The sequence below is a fragment of the Heptranchias perlo genome, chromosome 1 (assembly GCF_035084215.1).
Source record: "Heptranchias perlo isolate sHepPer1 chromosome 1, sHepPer1.hap1, whole genome shotgun sequence".
Lineage (NCBI taxonomy): Eukaryota > Metazoa > Chordata > Chondrichthyes > Hexanchiformes > Hexanchidae > Heptranchias > Heptranchias perlo.
Window position 1 is genome coordinate 18,167,486 of NC_090325.1, and position 22,019 is coordinate 18,189,504.

General features: G+C 46.4%; 1 protein-coding gene across 1 annotated transcript in view; it reads right to left on the bottom strand.

Moving 5' to 3' along the window:
• The window catches only part of ctnna2 (catenin (cadherin-associated protein), alpha 2), a 1,371,619-nt gene that overhangs the window by 248,007 nt on the left and 1,101,593 nt on the right, over positions 1 to 22,019 (bottom strand). The window contains exons 10-11 of the mRNA XM_067981945.1: positions 17,729 to 17,821; positions 1,783 to 1,939 (exon numbers count right to left, since the gene is read on the bottom strand). Coding sequence (XP_067838046.1) covers positions 1,783 to 1,939; positions 17,729 to 17,821 — 250 coding nt within the window. The remainder of the gene's footprint in view (positions 1 to 1,782; positions 1,940 to 17,728; positions 17,822 to 22,019) is intronic.

Consider the following 22,019-nt stretch of genomic DNA (forward strand, 5'->3'; position numbering starts at 1 on the left):
GAAATCATGGGGTCGACTTTAACCCCCCGCCCTCCCATGACGTGCAGCCGGCCAGCCTGTCAATATGGCCAGATGCCGGGCAGGAAACCAAATAAAAGAGTGATAATGTGATCCTGCCATTACATTCAGCAGGACCTCCTTATTCTCGGGATTTCCGAGTATCCTCCCCCCTCCCCCGCAAACATGCTCCCCATAAATATTGGGGTCCTTGTCTCTGCCACTATCTTTAGGGAAACATTAGAAATGAGAATAGTGCCCGAGGACTGAAAAGTAGCTAATATAACACCACTCTTTAAAAAGGAGCATAATGATGACCCAGGGAACTACAAACCAGTGAATCTAACATCCATTGTGCAGGCATCTTGAGAGAGATGATAATGAAACACGTAGAGAGGTTCAGTATGGTAAGAGGGAGTCAGCATGGGTTTATGGGAAGAAAGTCTTATCAATAAATTTACTGGAATTTTTCAACAGACTTTGTTGACAACAGAAATTCTGTGGATGTGATATATTTAGATATCAGCAAAGCTTTTGATATCGTACCATACAAGCGTTTAGTCTAAAAAGCATAGAATAGGAGACAGGTTTCTGAGATTAATTGAAAATTGGCTAAACCAGAGAAAGCGGAGAGTGGTTATAAGTGGGAGTTCCGTTGACTTGGCAAGCGGTCACTGGTGGGGTGCCACAGGGATCAGTATTGGGGTCGCTGCCATTTACAATTGATTCTGAGCTGAGGACAGAAATAAGGCAGTCTAAGGTTGCAGATGACACCAAATGGAGGTGGCACTGGGGGTGTCAAACAATAGGGAACAGGCAAACCAAATACAAGGGAATAGGTTGGCAAGTTAGGCTGATAAGTGGAAAATGTATTTAATCTTCACAAATATACTATAATGAGAAACAGAAAGGGAAATAAACAGTGGGGATAAAAAAGAAATGGCTCCAGGCTACAGGACCCATCACGGCAGTGGAGTGTGGGGGTATTGGTGGATTGCTCACTAAAACTGTGGCAGCACAAGGAAAGCTAATTAGATCTTGGGATGCGTAACCAGAGAGATAGAACACATGGGCTGGATTTTCCTTTTTGGGCCCATCCTTCCGAATCTGTCATGACTGCGACCCATTTTCCTGGATCAGGGTCACTTAATATTCAGGGGATTCCCGCCGCTAAGAGGGAACCCACCATTACCAACAAGGAGAATCAGGTAGAGCTGCAGTGAGATTGCAGCTACAGCACCTTAAGAGGTGGCAAAGGATATTGAAGAGCCAGAAGAACGCCGAAAAATAAGCGATCTACCAGTTTAGCAGACCTCGGCTGAGGCAGAGGCTCACAAAGCTATGTGCATAGGGTCCAAACTGGAGCTAGAGGAAGACTTCAATAGACCTTCTCCCTTCAGTTACAGAAATTGGGGCCATTTGTGCTGTTACCCTGGGCATAATAACACTTTTCACCAGGCGGTCCTGGGGAGCAGCGGCAAGAGGGAATGTAGGAGGGAAACGGAGTTCAGGGTGCTATGAGGTATTTAGAAAGTAAAGATTTGATGATGCACAGCTCGTGTTTCAAAAGCCTGGCGACCGCAGATTATAGAAGAAAAGACTTGGGGACAAATTAGTAGTACTACAGTTTGGATGGAAGACTCTGTGCGATGAGTCTTAATTTCAAGACAGTGGAGTTGGTGTTTACGCATCCTGGCACAAAGCAAGATTGTTTACATAACTTGGATCTGGATTTAGCTCTCAGAGCTATTCTGCATCCTTTGGCTCATTTGCCGTTTACTATACCTGAGACAGCCAAGAAGTCATCAACAGATGTGATGTCATCGACAGCCTCGGTCAGGACTCGTACTTGTTTCTCCCATTGGTCTTTGAAGACGTCCATGTTATCTTGGGCAACTTTACTCTGTGGCCTAGCAGCCAGGGTCAATGCTGCATTAATTACCTGAAAGATAAAGCACACTCAGAAATTAGTCAGGCTAAATTTCGTACAACTCTTAACATAACTACAACACTCAGATGCCTAGGGAATCCCCAAGTCTTTAATTCTGGCCAAAGAAACAAACTCTGTGGATGATCAGGGAACGCATCACCCGTGTACAACATTGCATGTGGAAGTCTACCAAAAAACAAACCTGATCATTACACAGCACACCATGAGTTACACAGGAATCATTCCCGCTTATCAAATTCAGTAAGGAATATGTTCTCAATAGGTTATTTTAACCCCTTGCAGAGTGATTCCATTTTTTTTAAGTTTGTGCTGTTGCAGTTTTTTGCTGTACTATTTGGCATCTGTATATTAATTAATCTGCAAATAAATCTATCTAAGTAGTTTTACCCTGCACAGATTGGTGTGAGAGTGTGTATTTTCTGCTTTTAAGGAGGAGAGAGAAGAATATGGTGGGTATGCCACATAGCTGCCAGTGATCAATATACTGTAATTAATTGTTAAATTTGGGCAAGCTAACCATTACACGGTATGTATAAAGGCACAGGTTTCAGCACTGGGTACAGTTATACTGCAGGTTTAGCATTGATGCAATCTGACTCCAGAGCAAAATGGTGTGGCACAACCTGGAGGGCAGTGTAAATGTATCCTCAGACTGCTTATGGAAACTGCCTTTGGGTTGAGGACACAAGGCAAAAGTGTTACAAAAAAGCCCAAACTTTAGACTGTATCAATGCATTCTGTTGTATTCAATAAACATCAAAGTACGGCATTTTTTGCTGTAATATTTTTGGAATGATTTTCATACCACCAAACCTGACTTATAGGTAGGGGCAGAATTCAATTATTGATATATCTGTTGCTATTAGCATATTGATAATTAGCTAATTGATAACTGGTGCAGTGCAGAAAATAGCACATTGATAGGGAGTGATGATGCAATCAAAAGCCCTAATCTATGCATGACAGCTATGATTTATTGATACTTGTGACAGGCAAGCCCATTACTCTTTAGATACTGGGAAGTAATCAGCACAGTGATTCAGCATCAGTGATGATAAATCCAGGGATTCGCTCCTGACTCGTCTAATTTCTCCTTTGATTTTCTCCCCTTCCTCGCAAAGACAGTGACTTTCATTGGAATATAGTTCCCTCCAGCATCTCAATCAACTATACATGCTTCTTGGGAAAGCTTTATTGAGTATTAGCAAGCCATTTGACTGCTGGGACCATCACTACTGATCAACTCTGTCTTCACCCAGCAGCAACATACATATATTTCCAAATGGGGTGGGGGGGATGCAGGGGCTGGATAGCAAGCAAGAGCAGAAGTCAGGCTGATTTTACCCTTCTTCTATTTCTGGGATACCAAAGGCATCTTCTACCCAGGTAAAGATCAGTGAACTCAGCAAAATTCAGGGATTTTACTGGTCACTATTACTCAATGCCACACCAGACAGCCCACATGCCCAAAAGCCCACGGAGAGGACACTCTGGTCCCAGTTTTGCCTGAAACTTGCTTTTGAAAAATTGACAGACAAAAAGAAACTGAGATTCTGTCCTTGACGCCTGTTGATTAGAGACAGAAGTTCTTCTGTGGCCGACTGTACTGTTTATGCAACACGCGAGTTACACAGGAATCATTCCTGCTCTTCATTCCCATGTATAATCTCATCAATGAGTGAATTGGCACTGAAACAAATAATATGATTGGTGTCGTACGTGACGCCACATTACTGATTTACTGATCCTCGCCCTTTCCCTAGAGGAAGAGTCTGTAACAACTCACATTCATATGAATTGACGGAGGAGGAAAGGCTGCTAAGCAGTAATGGTAGAGTTAGGAAATGTGACCCAATCCAAGGTCTTTAAGGAGTCTCTTTAAAGCAGAGAGAGAACGAGCAAGGTGGATGGGTTTATGGATGAAGATCCAGGGAATAGGGCTGAGCTGGCTGCGGACAAAATGGGAGGGTACAGGCTGGGTTATAAGGCTTTAAGAAGTTGCAGACATAGAGGCAAGGCTGTGGCTGGGGCGGCTTATAAATGAGAACCAGTATTTTGAATTTGGTGCGGAGGGACAGCAGAATTTTGGCAAGTTGGAAATGGAGGCCAGCAGTGAGTTGAAGAAATTGATTCTGGAGGAAACACAAAGGCGGATAAAGCCGTAGTAGGAATAGGGAGGCCACTGACAGAAGTGATACATAGAGTTTGAAGCTCAGTTCAGAATCACCAATGGGACACCAAGGTTGCGAACTGTTGGCTTGAGCCTGATTGAGTGGTCAGGGAGAGAGAGAGAGAGAGTCAGGAGCAAGCACATGGAGTTGTTGCCAGATATCCCAGCTCAGCCACAGCTTGATGTTAGAAAGCAAAGTGTCAGCACAAAGGCGATTGTCTCACTGAGAATGGTGATGGAGAGCTGGGTTTCCATCCGGCATGTTGATGGAACTCACCCATGTCTACAGATATTGTCACCACAGGGATAACATATAAATGAGGAAAAGGAGGGAGCCATGGATGGAACACAATCCTACATGGCTGCCAATGTCGGGATGAGAGGGGGTGAAGGAACAATCAGATTTTTTTTGCAGAACCTCAACAACTATTTACAGCAATTTTTCATCCAACTAAGAGGCACAACCATCAATGTCAGCAAGCTGTTTGACTGCTGGGGCATCTCTAAGGGTGAGTCAATTGGTCCCGATAGTTTGACACTAGTTGGTCGCAGAGATCTCCAGGAGCAGGAAGCAGTGGGCAACTTAATTTTTAAATTCTTATTTTGGGGTGGGGGGGATAGAAGGGGAACTTAACGCACGCAAAAAAAAATTAGATGGGGGTGGGGGGGGGAGGTGAGGAAACACGTTCCTCTCATTCCCCCAGTGATCGAGACACCATAATTACAACAAAACCCATTACATTCATGAAGACAGACTCTCTTCTTACACTTATATGAAGTCATTATTATTACAGTTACTGAATATAAATGTAAGGAGAGCAAATCTTTTCCTCCGCTCTGCCCTATTCTATTCCCCTTCCATCTCGTAGAAAACTAATGCTTTTACAGATTTCCTGTCAAACAGCAGGCCTGTGTCTATGTCCTTCTCTTGTTTTCCCTTACCCTCATCATCCTAACGTGATGCTCAGATTCATCCAAGTGCCTCAAAGTTGCAAAACAGCAGTAGGGTTGGCAGTCCGGAGAAAAACATGCGAGTGTCCGTACAGGCTCGGCCAGAACTCTGGGAACAGTCCTGGCTGGCTCAGACCCATAAATCTGCTGTTGCTATTCCTAGAGTTTTAGGAGGAAGGGAAGACAGGTGGGCAAGGAATTCCACAGCTTTGAGGTCTGGGGAATTTAAGGAAGACCCCAGGCTACTAAAACAATGACATACTCCTTGTAAGACGAGAGCAGTACACAGACTTTAACTGCGCCGAACCCTGCGACATGCTCCCTAGAAATTTAATTGAATGGGAGATACAGAAAGCAGCAGTGTCTTTACTGATGGGCAGATAAAGGTCAATCTGAAAGCCATCAAGATGTCTTACACGAAAATTCCTTCAGTTGTCGACCTGTTATTTTCAAGGCATTTTGATATTTTGGGCTCTGTTGCTGACAAAATGCCCCAGTGAGTGTAAAACATATCTGTAATAGCAAATCAAAGTGTAACATTGTGCCCTCACTCGCAAACCTTTTTACTCACCCTCAAAAAAAAATTCATTTACTGTAATGGAACTTTTTTTTTCCTGCTGCGTCTTACAAACAACTGTAGTCTTCAAAGGCACCATTTTTAAGATATATTCTTTGATGCCACAAACCAATGTGCAGAGTCCCTTTTATCAGCCAATAGGTACAGTGTGAGCAACTGTTCCCCAAACCAAAACCAGGCGGGTGGGGCGTACACAGATCTTTAACATCAAGATTGTGGGAAAAAACGATAAAGTTAAATCATTTTCTGAGTTTTATATATAGGGAGAGTGAATACTCTCTCTGTAACCTCCTCCAACCCTCTGAGAACTCTGCTTTCCTCCAACTTTGGCCTCTTGTGCATCCCTCATTTCCTTTGCCCCACTGTTGGCGGGCGTGCCTTCAGGTGTCTCGGCCCTAAACTCTGGATTTCCCTCCCTAAACCTCACCGCCTCTCTCTCCTCCTTTAAGGCTCCTTAAAACCTACCTCTTTGACCAAGCCTGTCCTAATGTCTCCTTCTTTTGCTCTGTGTCAATTTTTGTCTAATTATGCTCCTGTGAAGCGCCTTGGGGCGTTTTACCACATTAAAGGCGCTATATAAATGCAAATTGTTGTTGTTGAATATAAAAGAAAGAGATGACGATGAATCTGTATAAAGCATTGGTTAGACCACAGTTGGAGCAGTTTTGGGCACCTCCCAAACCCGCGACCTCTACCACCTAGAAGGACAAGAGCAGCAGGTACATGGGGCTCGATGTTACCAGGCCTGCGGGTTTCCGGCGGGTTGGGTTTCGGGAGCGTGGTCAACACGCTCGGTGAAATTAGTGTGGTGCCCGCGCGATCGTAGCAGGCAACACACTGATAGGAATCAATTACCTGCTCCTCCGGGGTCCACGCTGCTGGTCTGCGCGTCGGGCGGGCTGCGCATGTGCAGTACGATCTGTCAGCTGGAGGCTCTCTAGTTAAAGGGGCAGTCCTCCACTGACAGATGCTGCAACCAATGGAACAAATTTCAGCATGGAGCAGCCCAGGGGGAAGGCTGCTCCCAGTTTAATGATGCCTCACCCCAGGTATCATCAGATGGGGTGAGGAGGAGGGCGAAGACAGAGATCTTCCACCCGGCGGGCGGGATGAAGTGGCCAGCCTCTGCCACCAAGAAGGCCTGGCTTGAGGTGGCAGAGGGGGTCACCTGCGCAACCAACATATCGCCCACCTGCATACAGTGCAGGAGGCGCTGCAATGACCTCAGTAGGTCAGCCACAGTGAGAACACGAAGTCTTTCCCCTACACTCCATCTGCCACAACACTGCCCCAACCCCACATCTCCTTCGGCACCGCCAACACTACTCTGTCACATCACCCCTCATACCCACTCAAACCCCATCCTCATCTTACCTCCACCTACTCACCTTGCCAGTACTCATCCTGCCACTAACACGCGACCCAATCCTCATACAATCTCATGGCTCTATCCCATACTCACCCTCTCGTGCATCTCCCTCACGGCCAGCCTCACTCAACCTGCCACCACCTGTGCTGCAGCCACAGGGCATGCATCACATATGTGCAGTAGGCAGCGTAAGGCAAATGTTTCGTGAGCATGAAGGGGGTGCACAAGGGTGTCGGAGGGTTTGCCATGGGTGTTACCTATATTGAATTTCAGAGCAACAAACAGCACACATTATATTGGCACCACCACTGCCATGTCTCCGCGAATCCTGTCTGTTGTGTCCAATAATGCCCGCTCCTGGGTATCACTATGAGGACCCACCACTGATGCCACCCATCGTGTTACTGCGGAGTAGGTGCAGGTGTATTTGCAGGGCTCTTCCGCGCAGACCACTGAGAGACATCGGCGGTGTAGCCGGCTGCACCCTGGAAGGATGCGGAGGAGAAGTTGTGGAGGGCAGTGGTGACTTTGGCAGCGACAGGTAAGCACTTGGTGCTGGGGCCAGCCAGGAGCAGCTCGACATGAAAGAGCCTGCAGATCTCCACGACTACATGTCGAGCGAATCTGCGCCTCCGTGTGCACTGCTGCTCGGAGAGGTCCGGGGAGCTTCGCCTCGGTCTGTGGACCATGTGGCGAGGGTAGTGCCCTCTGCGATGCGTCTCTCTTTGCGGTAGCCCTCCCTCCTGCTGTGCAGGTGGGCGTGCAACAACACCGTGTTGGGGGGCTCCACGTCTCTGCGGCGGACCGCGTGGACTGCGAGGCTGCTGGGGCTGGTCATGCTGTTCGTCCTCCGAGGGTGTCCACGCACCACCCATCTGGCAGGTGTTGGTCTGAGGGGTTGTGCAGGGTAGGTGGGTGGTTCCTCGGACTGGGGCTGCGGTTTTGTGTCGGTCTGTCCTCTGGCTTGGCGGGGGGTGGTGAGGGGCAGGGGTTGCCCTATGTGACGCGGTGGCCTCCTGCGTGGGTGAGGGCTCTCCCCGTGGAGTGCACCTTGGCAGCTGCCACAGGCTGCTGGCTGCAACACGCCTGGTTGGAGAGAGACTGTTTCCCCCAGTGTGTGAAACAGTCTGCGATGCAGGTGAAATCCCACACTTCCTCTTTTGACAGCTGATTCAGCTCATTAACTGACCTCAACAAGCAAGGTAAGTACTCTCAAGTGGAACCCCGCTGGCTTTAATTGCCTGCGGGATTCCCACCAGCGGGGGCCACGCACGCAGCCCCGCACGTCATCGGGGAACCCGGAAGTGGTCGGGATCGCGTCGCGATCCGGTCACGTGACCTCATATCGGGATTTTCGGGGCCCCCCCGCTGGAAACCCGCAGGAAACCCGACCCTAAAATCGAGCCCATGGGATCAACACCACCTACACGTTCCCCTCCAAGTCACACACCATCCCGACTTGGAAATATATCGCCGTTCCTTCATCGTCGCTAGGTCAAAATCCTGGAACTCCCTTCCTAACAGCACTGTGGGAGAACCGTCACCACACGGACTGCAGCGGTTCAAGAAGGCGGCTCACCACCACCTTCTCAAGGGCAATTAGGGATGGGCAATAAATGCCGGCCTCGCCAGCGACGCCCACATCCCATGAATGAATAATTTTAAAAAACTCCATTATAGACAGGGTATTGGAGCTGTGGAAAAGGTGCAATGTACATTTACCAGGATGATACCAGCGATGAGAAAGTGTAGTTACAATCAGAGCCTTTAAAAATCTGGACCATATTCACTGGAGTAGAGAAAGCCAAGGACAGACCTAATCGAAGTGTTCAAAATTCTGTACGGGCTTTTAAGGGTAAATAGTGAAAGATTACTGGTTGGTGAATTAGTAACAAGGGGAATAAATTTAGGATTGGTACTAGAAGCATAAAGGGGAGATTAGAAGGGTAATTAGAATATGGAAAACATTACCACAAGTGGCTATTGAAGCCGATTCAATCACAACACTTAGAGAATTAGATAAACACTCAAAAATAAAAATATTAAAGGGCAACAGGAATATCCAAAGGGATAATCAATAAAAAGCAAACATAAAGGACTGAGAGCAAAACAAGACAATGAAGATATTGCAGTTTTATCAATAATAGTCTCTCAATAATTTTGAAGCTCGTCACACATAAGAATTACTTCTTTTTCTCCTGTATTTAAAGGAATTTTAATGCTATGAATGCAGCCTGAAGCCTATCAATGGAAAGAACCATTGGAATATTTTCTTTAGCCATTTTCTCAAAAGAGAATCCATTTTAAAAAGCAACACTGTAAAGCGGTGGGGGGAGGGGGGGGGAGTAGGGGATTTCCTCTTCGCGTGAGGTGTAGAAATATTGGACAGGTGTTTATAAAGAACAGGTTTACCATTTTTGCGACATTAGGACACAGAAGAAATCTTATCCCATGATTTAAAAAATGTACAATTCTGATGCTCATTGCATGATGGGAGAACCTAGCTGTCCTGATTCTAAAATGGCTTTCCTGACAATGTTAAAGTGCAGGTCAACCAAATCAGTTATTCAATTCATCACTATGGGGCCGATATCAGGAGGGCGGCGGGTTCGCAGCGGGGGGGTCGACTGGGCGCGTGGGTAATGCGCCCAGTGAAATCGGGGTGCTCCGCACACAATCGCAGGCTAATTGCAGCCACTTACCTTTGCTTCCGGGTTTCGCGCTAGAAAGCTGCGCGTCGGGCGGACTGTGCATGTGCAGCATAGGCTGTCAGCTGGAGGAGCCCTATTTAAAGGGGCAGTCCTCCACTGACTGATGCTGCAGAAAATAGGAAAAATTACAGCATGGAGCAGCCCAGGGGGAAGGCTGCTCCCAGGTTAATGATGCCTCACTCCAGGTCTTATTGGATGGGGTGAGGAGGAGGGGGAGGACAGAGATCTTCCCCCCGGCGGGCGGGAGGAAGCGGCCTGCCTCTGCCACCAAGAAGGCCTGGCTCGAGGTGGCAGAGGAGGTCACCAGCACCACCAACATATCGCGCACCTGCATACAGTGCAGGAGGCGCTTCAATGACCTAAGTAGGTCAGCCAAAGTGAGTACACTTACTCATTCCCCTACACTCCATCTGCCACATCACCGCCCCCACCCCACATCTCCTTCTGCACTGCCAACACTACTCTATCACATCACTCCTCACACCCACTCAAAGCTCATCCTCATCTTACCTGCACTTACTCACCTCGCCAGTACTCATCCCGCCACTACCACTCAACCCAATCCTCATACAATCTCATGGCTCTATCTCATACTCACCTCTCATGCATCTCTTTCACGGTCAGCCACACTCAACCTGCCACTACCTGTGCTGCAGCCACAGGGCATGCATCACATATGTGCAGTAGGAAGCGTAAGGCAAACGTGATGTGAGCATGAAGGGGATGCACAAGGGTGTTTGAGGTTTGTCATGGTTTTTACTTATATTTAATTTCTGATCAACTCACATTACATATTATATTGGCACCACTACTGCCACGTCTTTGCAAATCTTGTCTGGTTTGTGCAATAATGCCCTTTCCTGATGATCACAATGAAGACCCACAACTGATGCCAGCCATTCTGTCACTGCAGAGTGGTGTAGGTGTATTTGCAGGGCTCTTTTGTGCAGATGACTGAGAGACGTCGGCGATGTCCCCGGTGGCACCCTGGAAGGATGCGGAGGAGAAGTTGTTGAGGGCAGTGGTGACTTTGACAGCGACAGGTAAGAAGATGGTGCTCAGGCCAGCCGGGAACAGCTCGGCATGAAGGAGGCTGCAGATGTCGACGACTACATGTCAAGTGACTCTGAGCCTCCGTGTGCACTGCTGCTCAGAGAGGTCCAGGAAGCTGAGCCTCGGTCTGTAGACCCTGTGGCGAAAGTAGTGCCTCTGCGACGCATCTCTCTCTGCCGTTGCCCTCCCTCTTGCTGTGCAGGTGGATGTGTCACAGCACTGTGTTGTGGAGCTCCACGTGTCAGAGGTGGACGGCGTGGCCGGCAAGGCTGGTGATGCTGTTCGTCCTCCGAGGAGGTCATGACTGCAGCTACGGCGGCCCCCATCCAGAAGATGTACATTTGAGGGGGTCCGCAAGGTAGGTAAATGTGTCTGGACACCGGCGTAAGTGTGCAAGTTTGTGAATTTTATTGTTAGGAGGAGGGTGGTGGAGGCCAAACTTTGTCCAAAGTGACAGAGTGGCCTCCTGCAATGAGTGAGGGTCTCCCCCACCACCTGTCAAATGGACCTTTGCAGCTGCCACAGGCTGATGGTTGCAACACGTCCATTTCAACTGGGCGTGTTTCCCCCAGTATGGGAAACAGTCTCAGTGCATTGCACAATCCCACCCCTCCTAAAATATCATGTTAATCAGGTCTCTAAACGACCTGAAATACCTAAATAATTACTTTAAGTGGCACCATGCGGGACTTAAGTGGCCCCTCCGCCACGAACGCACCCGCTCGGGGGGGTGAAAATCGAGCCCTGTGACTTCAAAACCGGGAACATTTTTACCAGTTGGTATTGAGACTTAGTCTGAACATCAAATCACGAAAGTCTGGATGATTTTAATTATGGAGATTGTTTTCATTAAGTGCTGGGAAGGAAAAAATGATATTCGGTCAGAGTTACTGCTTCTGGCTGCTGTCCAGTGACTCCTGCGTGGATGCCTTAAGATCATCACAGGTAAGGAAGACCTTTCGGTCCATTTTAATTCATCCATTCAGAAGTGCCTACTGGGTAAGGGGGAGAAAATCAGGGAGCAAAGAGGTTGCACCACATCAGACACACACGGCCTTAATAATGGACTTCTCAGCAACACTTTAAAATTCTTTTAAATCACAGATTAGCTCAAATCAGACCGTGGCTCTTTAGTTATTACGTAGTTCATCAAAATTCCATGAAACAGTTGTCTGACAATTAATCGATAGCCTAATGGGCCTTCAGGAGTGAGTCTTGGCTCAGTGGTAGCATCCCTGCCTCTGAGTTAGCAGGTTATGGGCTCCAGACAGTCCCGGCGTGTGGAGACAAGAGTTCCGGTGTCTGAATATTGGGCTGACGTCCAGCAGGGTGCTCGCATCTGATGGAGGTGGAGTGGTGACCCCCCCACCCCCTGACCACCTGCACACCACCCATCACATCTAGCCGGGTCTTCTGATTGTGAATCAGACTAATGAACTGTCCACACCCCAGAGGACGATCTTTTGGATGTAAAGCAGTGTTAAAAATGAGTGGCCTCATGTGCTGTTGGGCACGGACAGAAGAGTGAGAAGAAGAATGGTCCTTCTGCTTAAGTATATTACCCTTTCCTTATGCTACGTTAAGTGACTACACACAAGTCCCTGTTAGAATTTGAAGCATTTACCTCTGTATAATTACCTGAGATAGGGCTATCTAGCCTCCACCCAGTATGCAACTTTGGAATTCAAACATGAAGAAATCTGTGCGCATGAATGAGTGAAAGTATTGGGGCAGAAATTGGTGTGAGTTGCGCCCATTTTTCAGGTGTTGGTCCCACTGCTAAATTCGTGGGGCCTATTTTTCAGGTGTCCCGGGCAGATGGCTCCTTGAATATGTAAACGAGGGGTTGAAAGACTGATGAGGGCCCTTTTTAGAAACTTGTCTCCATTGAGCATAGCAGGCAATGGGGCCGACTCCGCTCAGGAATCTTCAGCTGCCCCGGCAGTTGTTAACCAAAGGTAGGCTTTGAAAAAGTTTTGATTTAGCAAAAAAAAACATGCCAGAGGATCAGGAGAGTTCCTCCAACTCCACGGGAGTTGTGATCGGCACTTCCCGCTGTTCTAACCACCTCCCTCCCTCCCAGGACTCACCTGAGGGCCGGCAGCAGGCACAAAATTGACGCATTCGCTCGGGCGAGCTGCCCGTGGAGGATCAACCAGCGCTGGCACCGAGTATGTTGATGAGGCCAATTACCATCAATCCTCAGGCCTCTTGCTGAAAACGGGTCCAGACTCATTTCTGCCCTATCGTGCACTTCTGTGCGGTGACATGTGCAATCAGACTATCTTGCACATGTGCCTGAGCTTTTTGAAAAAGAAAAAGCTCTACCCAGTTTTTTGACTGACCGACCCAAAGAAGGAGATATCAGGAGGGGTGACTAAAAGCTTGGTCAAAGAGTTGGGCTTTAAGGAGGGTCTTAAAAGAGGAGAGAGAGTTGGAGAGCCTCACATGAAGGATGAACTGGAACTGCACTAAATTTGGTTCACAAAGACAGGGCCCAAGACTCACACGGAGATCAAGAGAACAGGTTAACAAATTACCCCTATTCATTTTACAGAGATAACACGTGTGAACAGCAAATCAATTGAGCTTTTGCTTCCTAACGGTCTGATATATGCAAGAGGACTACAGTGTGGAATGAAAGAAGCATTTGATACATAAGTGGTAGCCAATCTTCTTTAATGATGGAGCAATCATAAGAGAAAGCAGTTTGAGATCGGGCAAAACAGAACGTGATTGGAGTAAAAAACATCCTTCAGGGATTCTGAAATTTGTAAACAGCATGTGATTTTTCTTTACTTAATTATTCAATTTATTATAATTAGATGGTCACTGAAAGCCCCAGTACAATCAGCTGGTTGTTTAGAATACCATATGTAGTATGAGTACATGACGGTTACGAGCAGTAAAACATAAATGGGTTCAAATAACATCATAAACCACAAAAAAAAATTAGATTGAAGTGATTTAACCTCATGAATATGAGAGTCTGTGAAAAGCCACAAATACACTACTAAAAATATTGTTTATTTTTATAGTATGTACACAAATATATTCCTACTGTTCCTCTGTTCAGAGGTTTCCTAACAATATTTTAATGTACCTTCTGTTTCCTCCAGCAGTATGGGAATTGAAATTTTCTATGTAGATTGTATCGTTGGCTATGACTGTAGGTTGCTTTACAATAGGCCTATTAACTCTCTTGTGTTTCGCAGGAGTTACACATGGAAGATCATTTACAACACCAACAACAACTTGCATTTCTGTGGTGCCTTTAATGTAGGAAAACTTCCCAAGGCATGTAATCAGAAATAACTGACACCGACCCAAAGAAGGAGATATTAGGAGGGGTGACTAAAAGCTCGGTCAAAGAGGTGGGCTTCAAGGAGGGTCTTAAAAGAGGAAAGTTGGAAAGGCAGACAGGTTTGGAGAGGGAGTTTCAGAACTGAGGGCCCATACTACTGAAGGCACGGCCGCCAAAGGTGGGGCGAAGGGAGTGGTGGATGCACAAGAGGCCAGAATTGGAGGAACCCAGAGTGCATTGGAATAGTCAAGTCTAGAGGTAACAAAAGCATGGATGGGGGTTTCAACAGCAGATGGGCTAAGGCAGGGACAGAGACGAGTGATATTAAGGAGGTGGAAGTGGGCGCTTTATGTATCTTTAGGTACATAGTGTAGTGGTTATGGTACTGGACTAGCAACCCAAAGGTTGTGAGTAGAAGTGCCACCACGGCAAGTTACGAAATTGAATTCAATGATTTTGTTAATTTGTGGGCTGGCACCAGAAAAAATGACCATGAAAGCTGCCCGATGATGGTAGAAACTCAACTGGTTCTTTTGTTGTCCTTCAGGGAGGAAAACTTGCTATTGTGGCCTACAGTCCCAAATTATGTGCTTGACTCTTAATGCTCCACTGATGTGGCCTAGAAAACCATTCAGTATAAACAAAATTGTTTAAGAAACCCTACCACCACCTTCTCAGGGGAACTAGGGATGAGCAATAAATACGGCCTTGCCAGCATCACTCATTCCCCGAGGTCTCATGCTCATGCCTAAGCACCCATAGTGGCAGACTAGCGTGCATGCTCATTAAGTGCTGGAAGTGCACCACCCATCATAATGGTGAAGGCAGATAAAGGGGCGTTCAGGGCCCGTACCTGAAAAAGGCGTTAGGCCCTATACATATGCAAATAAGGGGCCTTCCGCCTGTTTGAGGCCCCCTATGCAAACTTTAATTGCCTTGAATGCCAGGCCAGTTGCGTTCAGCAAAACGTGGTTTACCTGCAGCTTAACCAGCGGTCCTTAAAGAGACCACTGGAGGCCGTTACCAAAGAAATACTCAAATGTACGTGGATCGGGAGGTACAGGAGTATTCCTCCTGGCTCCACTGCAGTGCCTAAGATTGTTGCCCTCCCCAACCCGGCCCCTTCCTTCCCCCCTATTCTCCTGATCGATTCCCCCCTCTCCCGGACACCCACTCCATCCCGATCACTTCTTCCCTCTCCCGGTCTCCCTCCTTCCTCCCAATTGCTTCCCAACGTTAATTGTATCCATATGATTTATATCAATTAGTGTTAATTGTATTCAGGTTGTGCGTATCAATTGGGAGCTCTCCATTTATAAGAGAGCTGATCCAGGGTGTGGTAGTGGTAATGTGGCTCTCCATGAATAAAGGCTTGAAGCAACTGAAGGCTAGGCTCTAGTATTCTATCCTTCACCACCTAGCTTTCCAATTTGTAACATCAACCTCTCCCGGTCGCCTCCCCTCCCACCCCGATCTTTTCTCCCAGGACCTTCCTTAGGCCCGCTGCCAGCGATGCAGGGGCCCAAAATTGAAATCACCTTCTTGAGGATGCCCGGCAGGTATTTGCAACTCACGGTCTCACGTAAATAGGGCCTGAAGCCCAGTACCTGGAGTGCCTCGGGCCTACCCGTTCTGGCGCAGGGAACATTCACCGTACCCAGTTTGCATCAGCAGGCTGACACAAACCAATTTCTAGGCCATGATCTCTCACATGTGTTGAATGTTCCAATAAATCCTGGAATTTAACTTGTGCTGAAAGGTGGGAGAAAACTCGAGAACACTATAAAAGTAGGATTCTTTTAGCACCCGTAGGGCTAGTGAAAGCCCTTTACTAAAAGAATAGGACCTGTGGAAGGCTTTCATTACCATTATGAAAGCTGGGTGAGCTTTGCTTCCATAAGGCAAGGGAAACTCAGGTGGCTGTGAAGATGAAAAAGGGAACGACAAAGAAAGAAAAAACCAAAGTGAAAAACAATAAGACAAGGGAAAGACCATAGAAGAGAGGAGAAGAATATATTGGTGTCACTTGTCTGTCCACTGTGGCCAGTGCTGCTTTTAACCACTTTTCTGTTTTAAGTATGACTTGGATAGGGGGCACAGAACTGAAAATCTCACATTTAGGATTAGACCGATATTTGATAGCTCACACTATGGTACTGCACCAAGCTTACAGTGGAGTCAGCTGAAAGGAAGACACTATTTTATGAAGAGACAATATGCTCTATTTTACTGATGGATGAGACTCTGCCGTCTAAATAAATTACTGATTGATTCAAAATCCATGGCTGAGGCTGCCACTGCAGCCCAAAACCTGAAAAATGAGTGAAGCCACACAAACAGTCTTTCCGTAGCCTCAAAAAGCTTCAGTGGAACTGCCCAGTTCCTTTGCCTTATGATACTGCATGTTGCTTTGTATCATATATCAAAGATTCAGATGAGAGGCCATACATAGCAGCCAAATGGGTTAAAGAGAGTTCAAGAGATAGCAGTATTTGCGGGCTAGAAAGGCAGACCTGGTGACACTATTGGATTGCGATAATTACGTAATTGGTCGTCATAAAGGACTACATTTGGATCACGAGTATGCTTACATCAGATCATCTGGATTTGTAAAGATGAAACAGCCAATTTGTTAATCTTTGCTCTATTATCCATTCACTGTGAGAATGTATCCAGCCTTGTAATCCAAACCCCGTAACGACTTAACTCAGCAGGAGTGAGAGAGTTGATAGCTTGGATTTGCATAAATTTAATAAAGAATGAGGGCCTCCATCCAATCGGACAGTTTTAAACAGATATTCTCCTTAGCACTACTTGAACAAAAATTGAGTGCAACCTCTAGCGAACTCTAAAGGTAGAGGTGTTAATGTATTGGAGTTGCATGCAGCATGTCTTGTGATATGTGCTGACTGCATGGCAGTTCTTAATGTGTGTTCTTGGAGCTCATATTAAAACTGTTTAATTGGAATGACTGGAATCGGGAGTCTTCATGCGTTTCCCCACTCCCAGTTGATCCAGGATTATAGACAGCAAAACACAACAAAAAATACTTAGCACAAACATGCAGAAGCGTCAGGATTTTTAAAAAAATGCACTTCTGTCTCTAGGAGAAACCTGACAGCTGGTTCATTATGTTTGGTGTGATTGGCATTAATATCAGCTGCTGGGGATGATTTTACGCTTGGATCAAGAATTATGAATGGGAATTGAAAATGGCACGTTCAGAAATCCAGGCTTGGATTATATCCACAGTCGGATTGGTTTTTGGTTATCAGAAGTTGGACTGCAGCACCAATACATTATTGCGTGGGTCCTGCTTTTTTATAAACACGATTTTAGAATGTTCTAGTCTTTTGTTTGCATTTAAGTTTGCAGCTGTGTTTTAAGACAGTGGGAGATGTGTTTTTCATTTTGCAAACAAGAACATTGTCTGGTAAAAGACAAATAGCTTTTTGCATTTATTTCTAAATCGCATGATTTGGTTTTCAGACACCTGCTGTCGTTCAGGCTGTGGAAGATAATCGGAACGATATTATCTATCTAGTCCTATAATTTTCATACTGATAGCTTTTTTTCCCCAAGGTTGTCTTGTATCTGTGATTGTGTGGCAGCCAATGCACAGTTCTCAGCATTACCCTTTCTTACCTGTGGGCAGAGGCTATCGATCTGGGTTGCCGCCATGCGAACCAACTTCACGCCTTCCTCATTATTGGAGATGGAGCAGGCAAGGTTTGCAACCTGTGATTTAGACAGCAAATGAAAAAGTACATTAGCAAGCAAATTTGACACTTCTCTAATGTGCATCATCTGTGGGGAAATCAAGTAGAAGTCAAGAGCACCATTATCTACATTATAAATGAGCAATTCTGGGCCTCATTTGCGTCTAAGGCAGAAACAATCCGATGTTTGGAAGATAGTTGTTTATAAAGTGTGAATCACTTTGTCCACCTATATTGGTTTATTTTCAACATGCTTTAAGTGATGCAGGGTTCTGCCCTGTAGCTCACTGGGTTAAATGCAGCACACAATGTGGTACTGAGCCAAACAGATCTGAAAGGTTCCAAGTTTAATCTCTGGTCTGTGAGTGAGCTGTTCTCAGCTGGAGCAGCAGTTTGTGCATCAGTCCTGGCCTCACCCTATGTCTAGGGAGGGAAAAAGGTTTGCCAGGATTTCCATTCCTGACCGCTGTCCAATAACCCCTCTGGGAAAGTGCATTCCTGTGCTTATCGGGTGAGGAGAGGATAAGGCCAGCTCTTCCTTCCCCCAAACGGTTAAGTATCCTATGGAGACCGAGGCTTTGATTTTAACTCCACCTGCTCCTGACGGAAACCAGGCCAAGGCGGTGGGGGGGGGGGGGGGGGGGGGGGTGGTGGGGGTCAGTTGAAATGGAGCGGAGGACTTACCCACTTCTTTCCCGCCCCGATCTGACCGAATGCAATTTTAAAATGCAGACAAAAACACCCACCCAAAGCGTCCAGATCCACTTTAAATATGTAGATTGGGTTCCGATGACACGATCAGGGCCCGATCTGCGATTTTAACCTGAGGTGTGAGCGGGAAAGCAGTGCTGGCTTTCCCACCAGGCCAAACCTGCTGGGAACAGGAGCCAGGGCCAGAAGATGTCCAGGTAAATGTCAATTTTTAATTGTTTTGCAGGTTTTGTTGTGTGCCAGGAGGAGCAGGAGTGTTTCTCCAGGTCCCACAAGGAAATCTTGGGCTTCCCCATCCCTGGGATATTCCAGCCCGCCCCCCCCATCCACCGGAACCCCCCCCCCCCATCCACCGGAATCACCCCCGCCCCCCCCCCCAACATATCCACTTATCTTAGCGCTGAGGACCGTTCCCTCTGGTTATTAGAGGCTGCCTCAGGCAGTACGATTTTAACAGCCGGGCAGCTGCTTCCCCCTGATTTCTATGCCATTTTGATCGGAAAGTCGGCAAGCAGCATGCAAATAAGGCCCAGCCCTTAGAAGCGTCCGAGCTGCCTGACAATCATGGCTCACGCATGAAGCACGGCCATTTAACTGAGCTACCAGAGCAGTGCCAGTACCTGTGGAGCTGTACCATCATGAATCTCCATCTTTAACAACATTGTTTATATAGCACCCTTAACCTTGCACGACCCCAAGAGGGAAGGGGAATACAAACACCAAGCAGGAGTTAGGGGAGATAACTGAAAGCAAAATGGGTGAGAAAGTATCTGAGGAGGTTGTTGATGGTGGAGAAAGATGCAGCAAGGCAGGGGGAATTAAGGAGAGAATTTCAGTAAGAAGGGGCTGAAGACTTTGCAACTGATGGTGGAGCAGAGGGAGAAGATTGCCCTGTAGGACAGTAACACAAGCAGAAACTTTGAGTTGGGAGTCTGTACAGGGAGGCACTCAGGAGGTTGGCAAGGAGAGTGTTGGAGAAGTTGTGCCTGGAGGTGATAAATAAAAATATGGATGAGAGTTTCAGTGACGGTGGGGAGGGATAGGGAAGGAGGCAGGCAATAGTTAGGCAAGGGTTTTAAGGCGGGTAGATGGAGTTAAGATACAGATCAGCCTAGATCTAATTGAATGCGGAACAGGCACGAGGGGCTGAATGGCCTACTCCTATTCCTGTGTTCCTTCTTATGTTCCTATGATATGGAGGTGGAAACAGGATGTGAGGTTTTTTTGAAGAGGCTAACAAATATGAGGGAAAAATATTAAATAAGGGTTTACCCAGGTAATAACTTGAGATGGTCAAGTCCAAATTTGGTTAGATTTGACCATCTCATTAAGTAGTGAATCAACTGACTTCAAAATATTTTCAGTAATTTGTTTTCTTTCTTGTGATTATAAATAGTCCCTTCTCAGCAGATGATGTTTTTTTTGGGGGGGAGGAGGGGGTGGAGGAAAAAGCTGTTAGACTGATACATCTGCTCTATCTTATATCGTTCCAACAGAATGGATTGTGACACGTTGATGATCGACTGCATTTATAAAAGAAAATCTCCCTCAGCTTCTGACCTGCTGTGTTTCCAATACACGGCGGAGTAACAAGATACAATACAGGTTACTTCTCCTGTGTATTCCCATGGAACACAGCAGGTATGGAGCTGCCTGTGAGAGATTTGTTTTGTGACTATCAATTTGAAAAGCGTCCCCAAGTGTTGCAGAACACTCATTCAGAACTGGGAGCACACGATCATCTGTTCACAGTTCATGGTTTGCAATCTTTAAAAAAAAAGACTGTAACACTGAAAGCACCTCGAATGAATCTTGAGATAAAAATATCACATTGGCCAGGACAGCTGGGCATGCTAGTGCTCATTTCAATCTCTCCGTGTGTCCGTGCTTCACGATTTCCTCACTTCTCCATAAAACATTCCTCACCGTGAGATAAACAATCTCCGTTTTGAACAACAGTTGATTAATTCCTGCTGCATTTTCATGAGCACAACCCTGACCTATTTGAAAGTTTCTGTGTATTCTCTCTCACAAGGCGACAGATCCCAGAATTCGCTTGGCAAGGCAGTGTGGTGGCTCTGCTGCTCGCTTCACACTTCCATGCTCAGAGATTGAAGTGCCGGTGGAGGCAATGCGCCAACTGGCTTCCTTACGTGCATGACACGATTTGTTGCTCCTCTTGTCCCAGTGCCTGGATGGTGTGGCAGCTGATCAGGAAAACAGTGCTGGTAGCAGAGCAGTGGGGAGTTTGCTTCCCTACTCATGTTAGTTACGTATCTGGGGCAGAGCCAGGATTTGAGGAACTGGAGCAATGTTTTTATATCTCACTAATGTTTTGTCAAGGGTTACAATCCCAACCAATGTCTCACTCAAGGGCTACTCTTAGGAATGCAGCACTGTGGAGTGAAGGTCACAAGTCTGCACGTACATTTCCTACTTTAAAAACAGTGACTACATTTCAAAAGTACTTTGTTTTGGAATGCCCTGAGGTCGTGAAAGACGCTATATAAATGTAAGTCTTTCTTTTCACCTGTGGTTCCCTTCCATATGGTCAGCTCGTGACTTCATTCAAGGTTTCGTGAGCAGTGGCAGACAGAACTCCCACCCCCGTAGTCTTGCTTCCAAATGGCATTACCTTGCTTTCTTTTTGATGGAGAGCAAAAGAGTAAAATGGAACTTGTATTTATGGAACTTGTCACGGCCTCAGGATCTCACAACCAATGGATTACTGTTTGAAGTGTTGTCACTGCTGTCATGTAGGTAAACACAGCCACCAAGTTGTGCAAAGCAAGAGTCTATAAACATCAAATGAAATGAATCAGTAGGTAATCTGTTTTTTGGTGTTGTTGGTTGATGGGTACAAAAAGTAATCAAAAAGGCTAATGGAATGTTGGCTTTTATCTCAAGGGGATTGGAATTGAAAAGTGAGGAAATGATGCTTCAGTTGTACAGAGCCTCGGTCAGACCCCATCTCGAGTTCTGTGTTCAGTTATAGGTACCGAACCCCAGGAAAGATATGTTGGCCTTGGAAGGGGTACTGTGCAGATTCACCGGAATGGTATGAGGGCTTAAAGGGTTTAATTATGAGGACATGTTGCATAAACTTGCCTTGTATTCCCTTGAGTTTAGAAGGTTGAGGGGTGATCTAATCGAGGTATTGAAAATGATTAAGGGATTCAATAGGGTAGATACAGAGAAACTATTCCCTCTGGTAAGGGAATCTAGAACAAGGGAACATAATCTTAAAATTATAGTTAGGTCAGTTAGGAGTGAAATCAGGAAGCATTTTTTCACACAAACAATAGTGGAAATCTAGAACTCTCCCCCTCAAAAGACTGTGAATGTTGGGTCAATTCAAATTTTCAAGACTAGATTAGTAGATTTGTGTTGGGTAAGGGTATGGAGGGATGTGGAATAAAGGTGGTTAATTGGAGTTGAGGTACAGATCAACCAAGATCTAACTGAATGGCAGAACAGGCTTGTGGGGCTGAATGGCCTATTCCTGT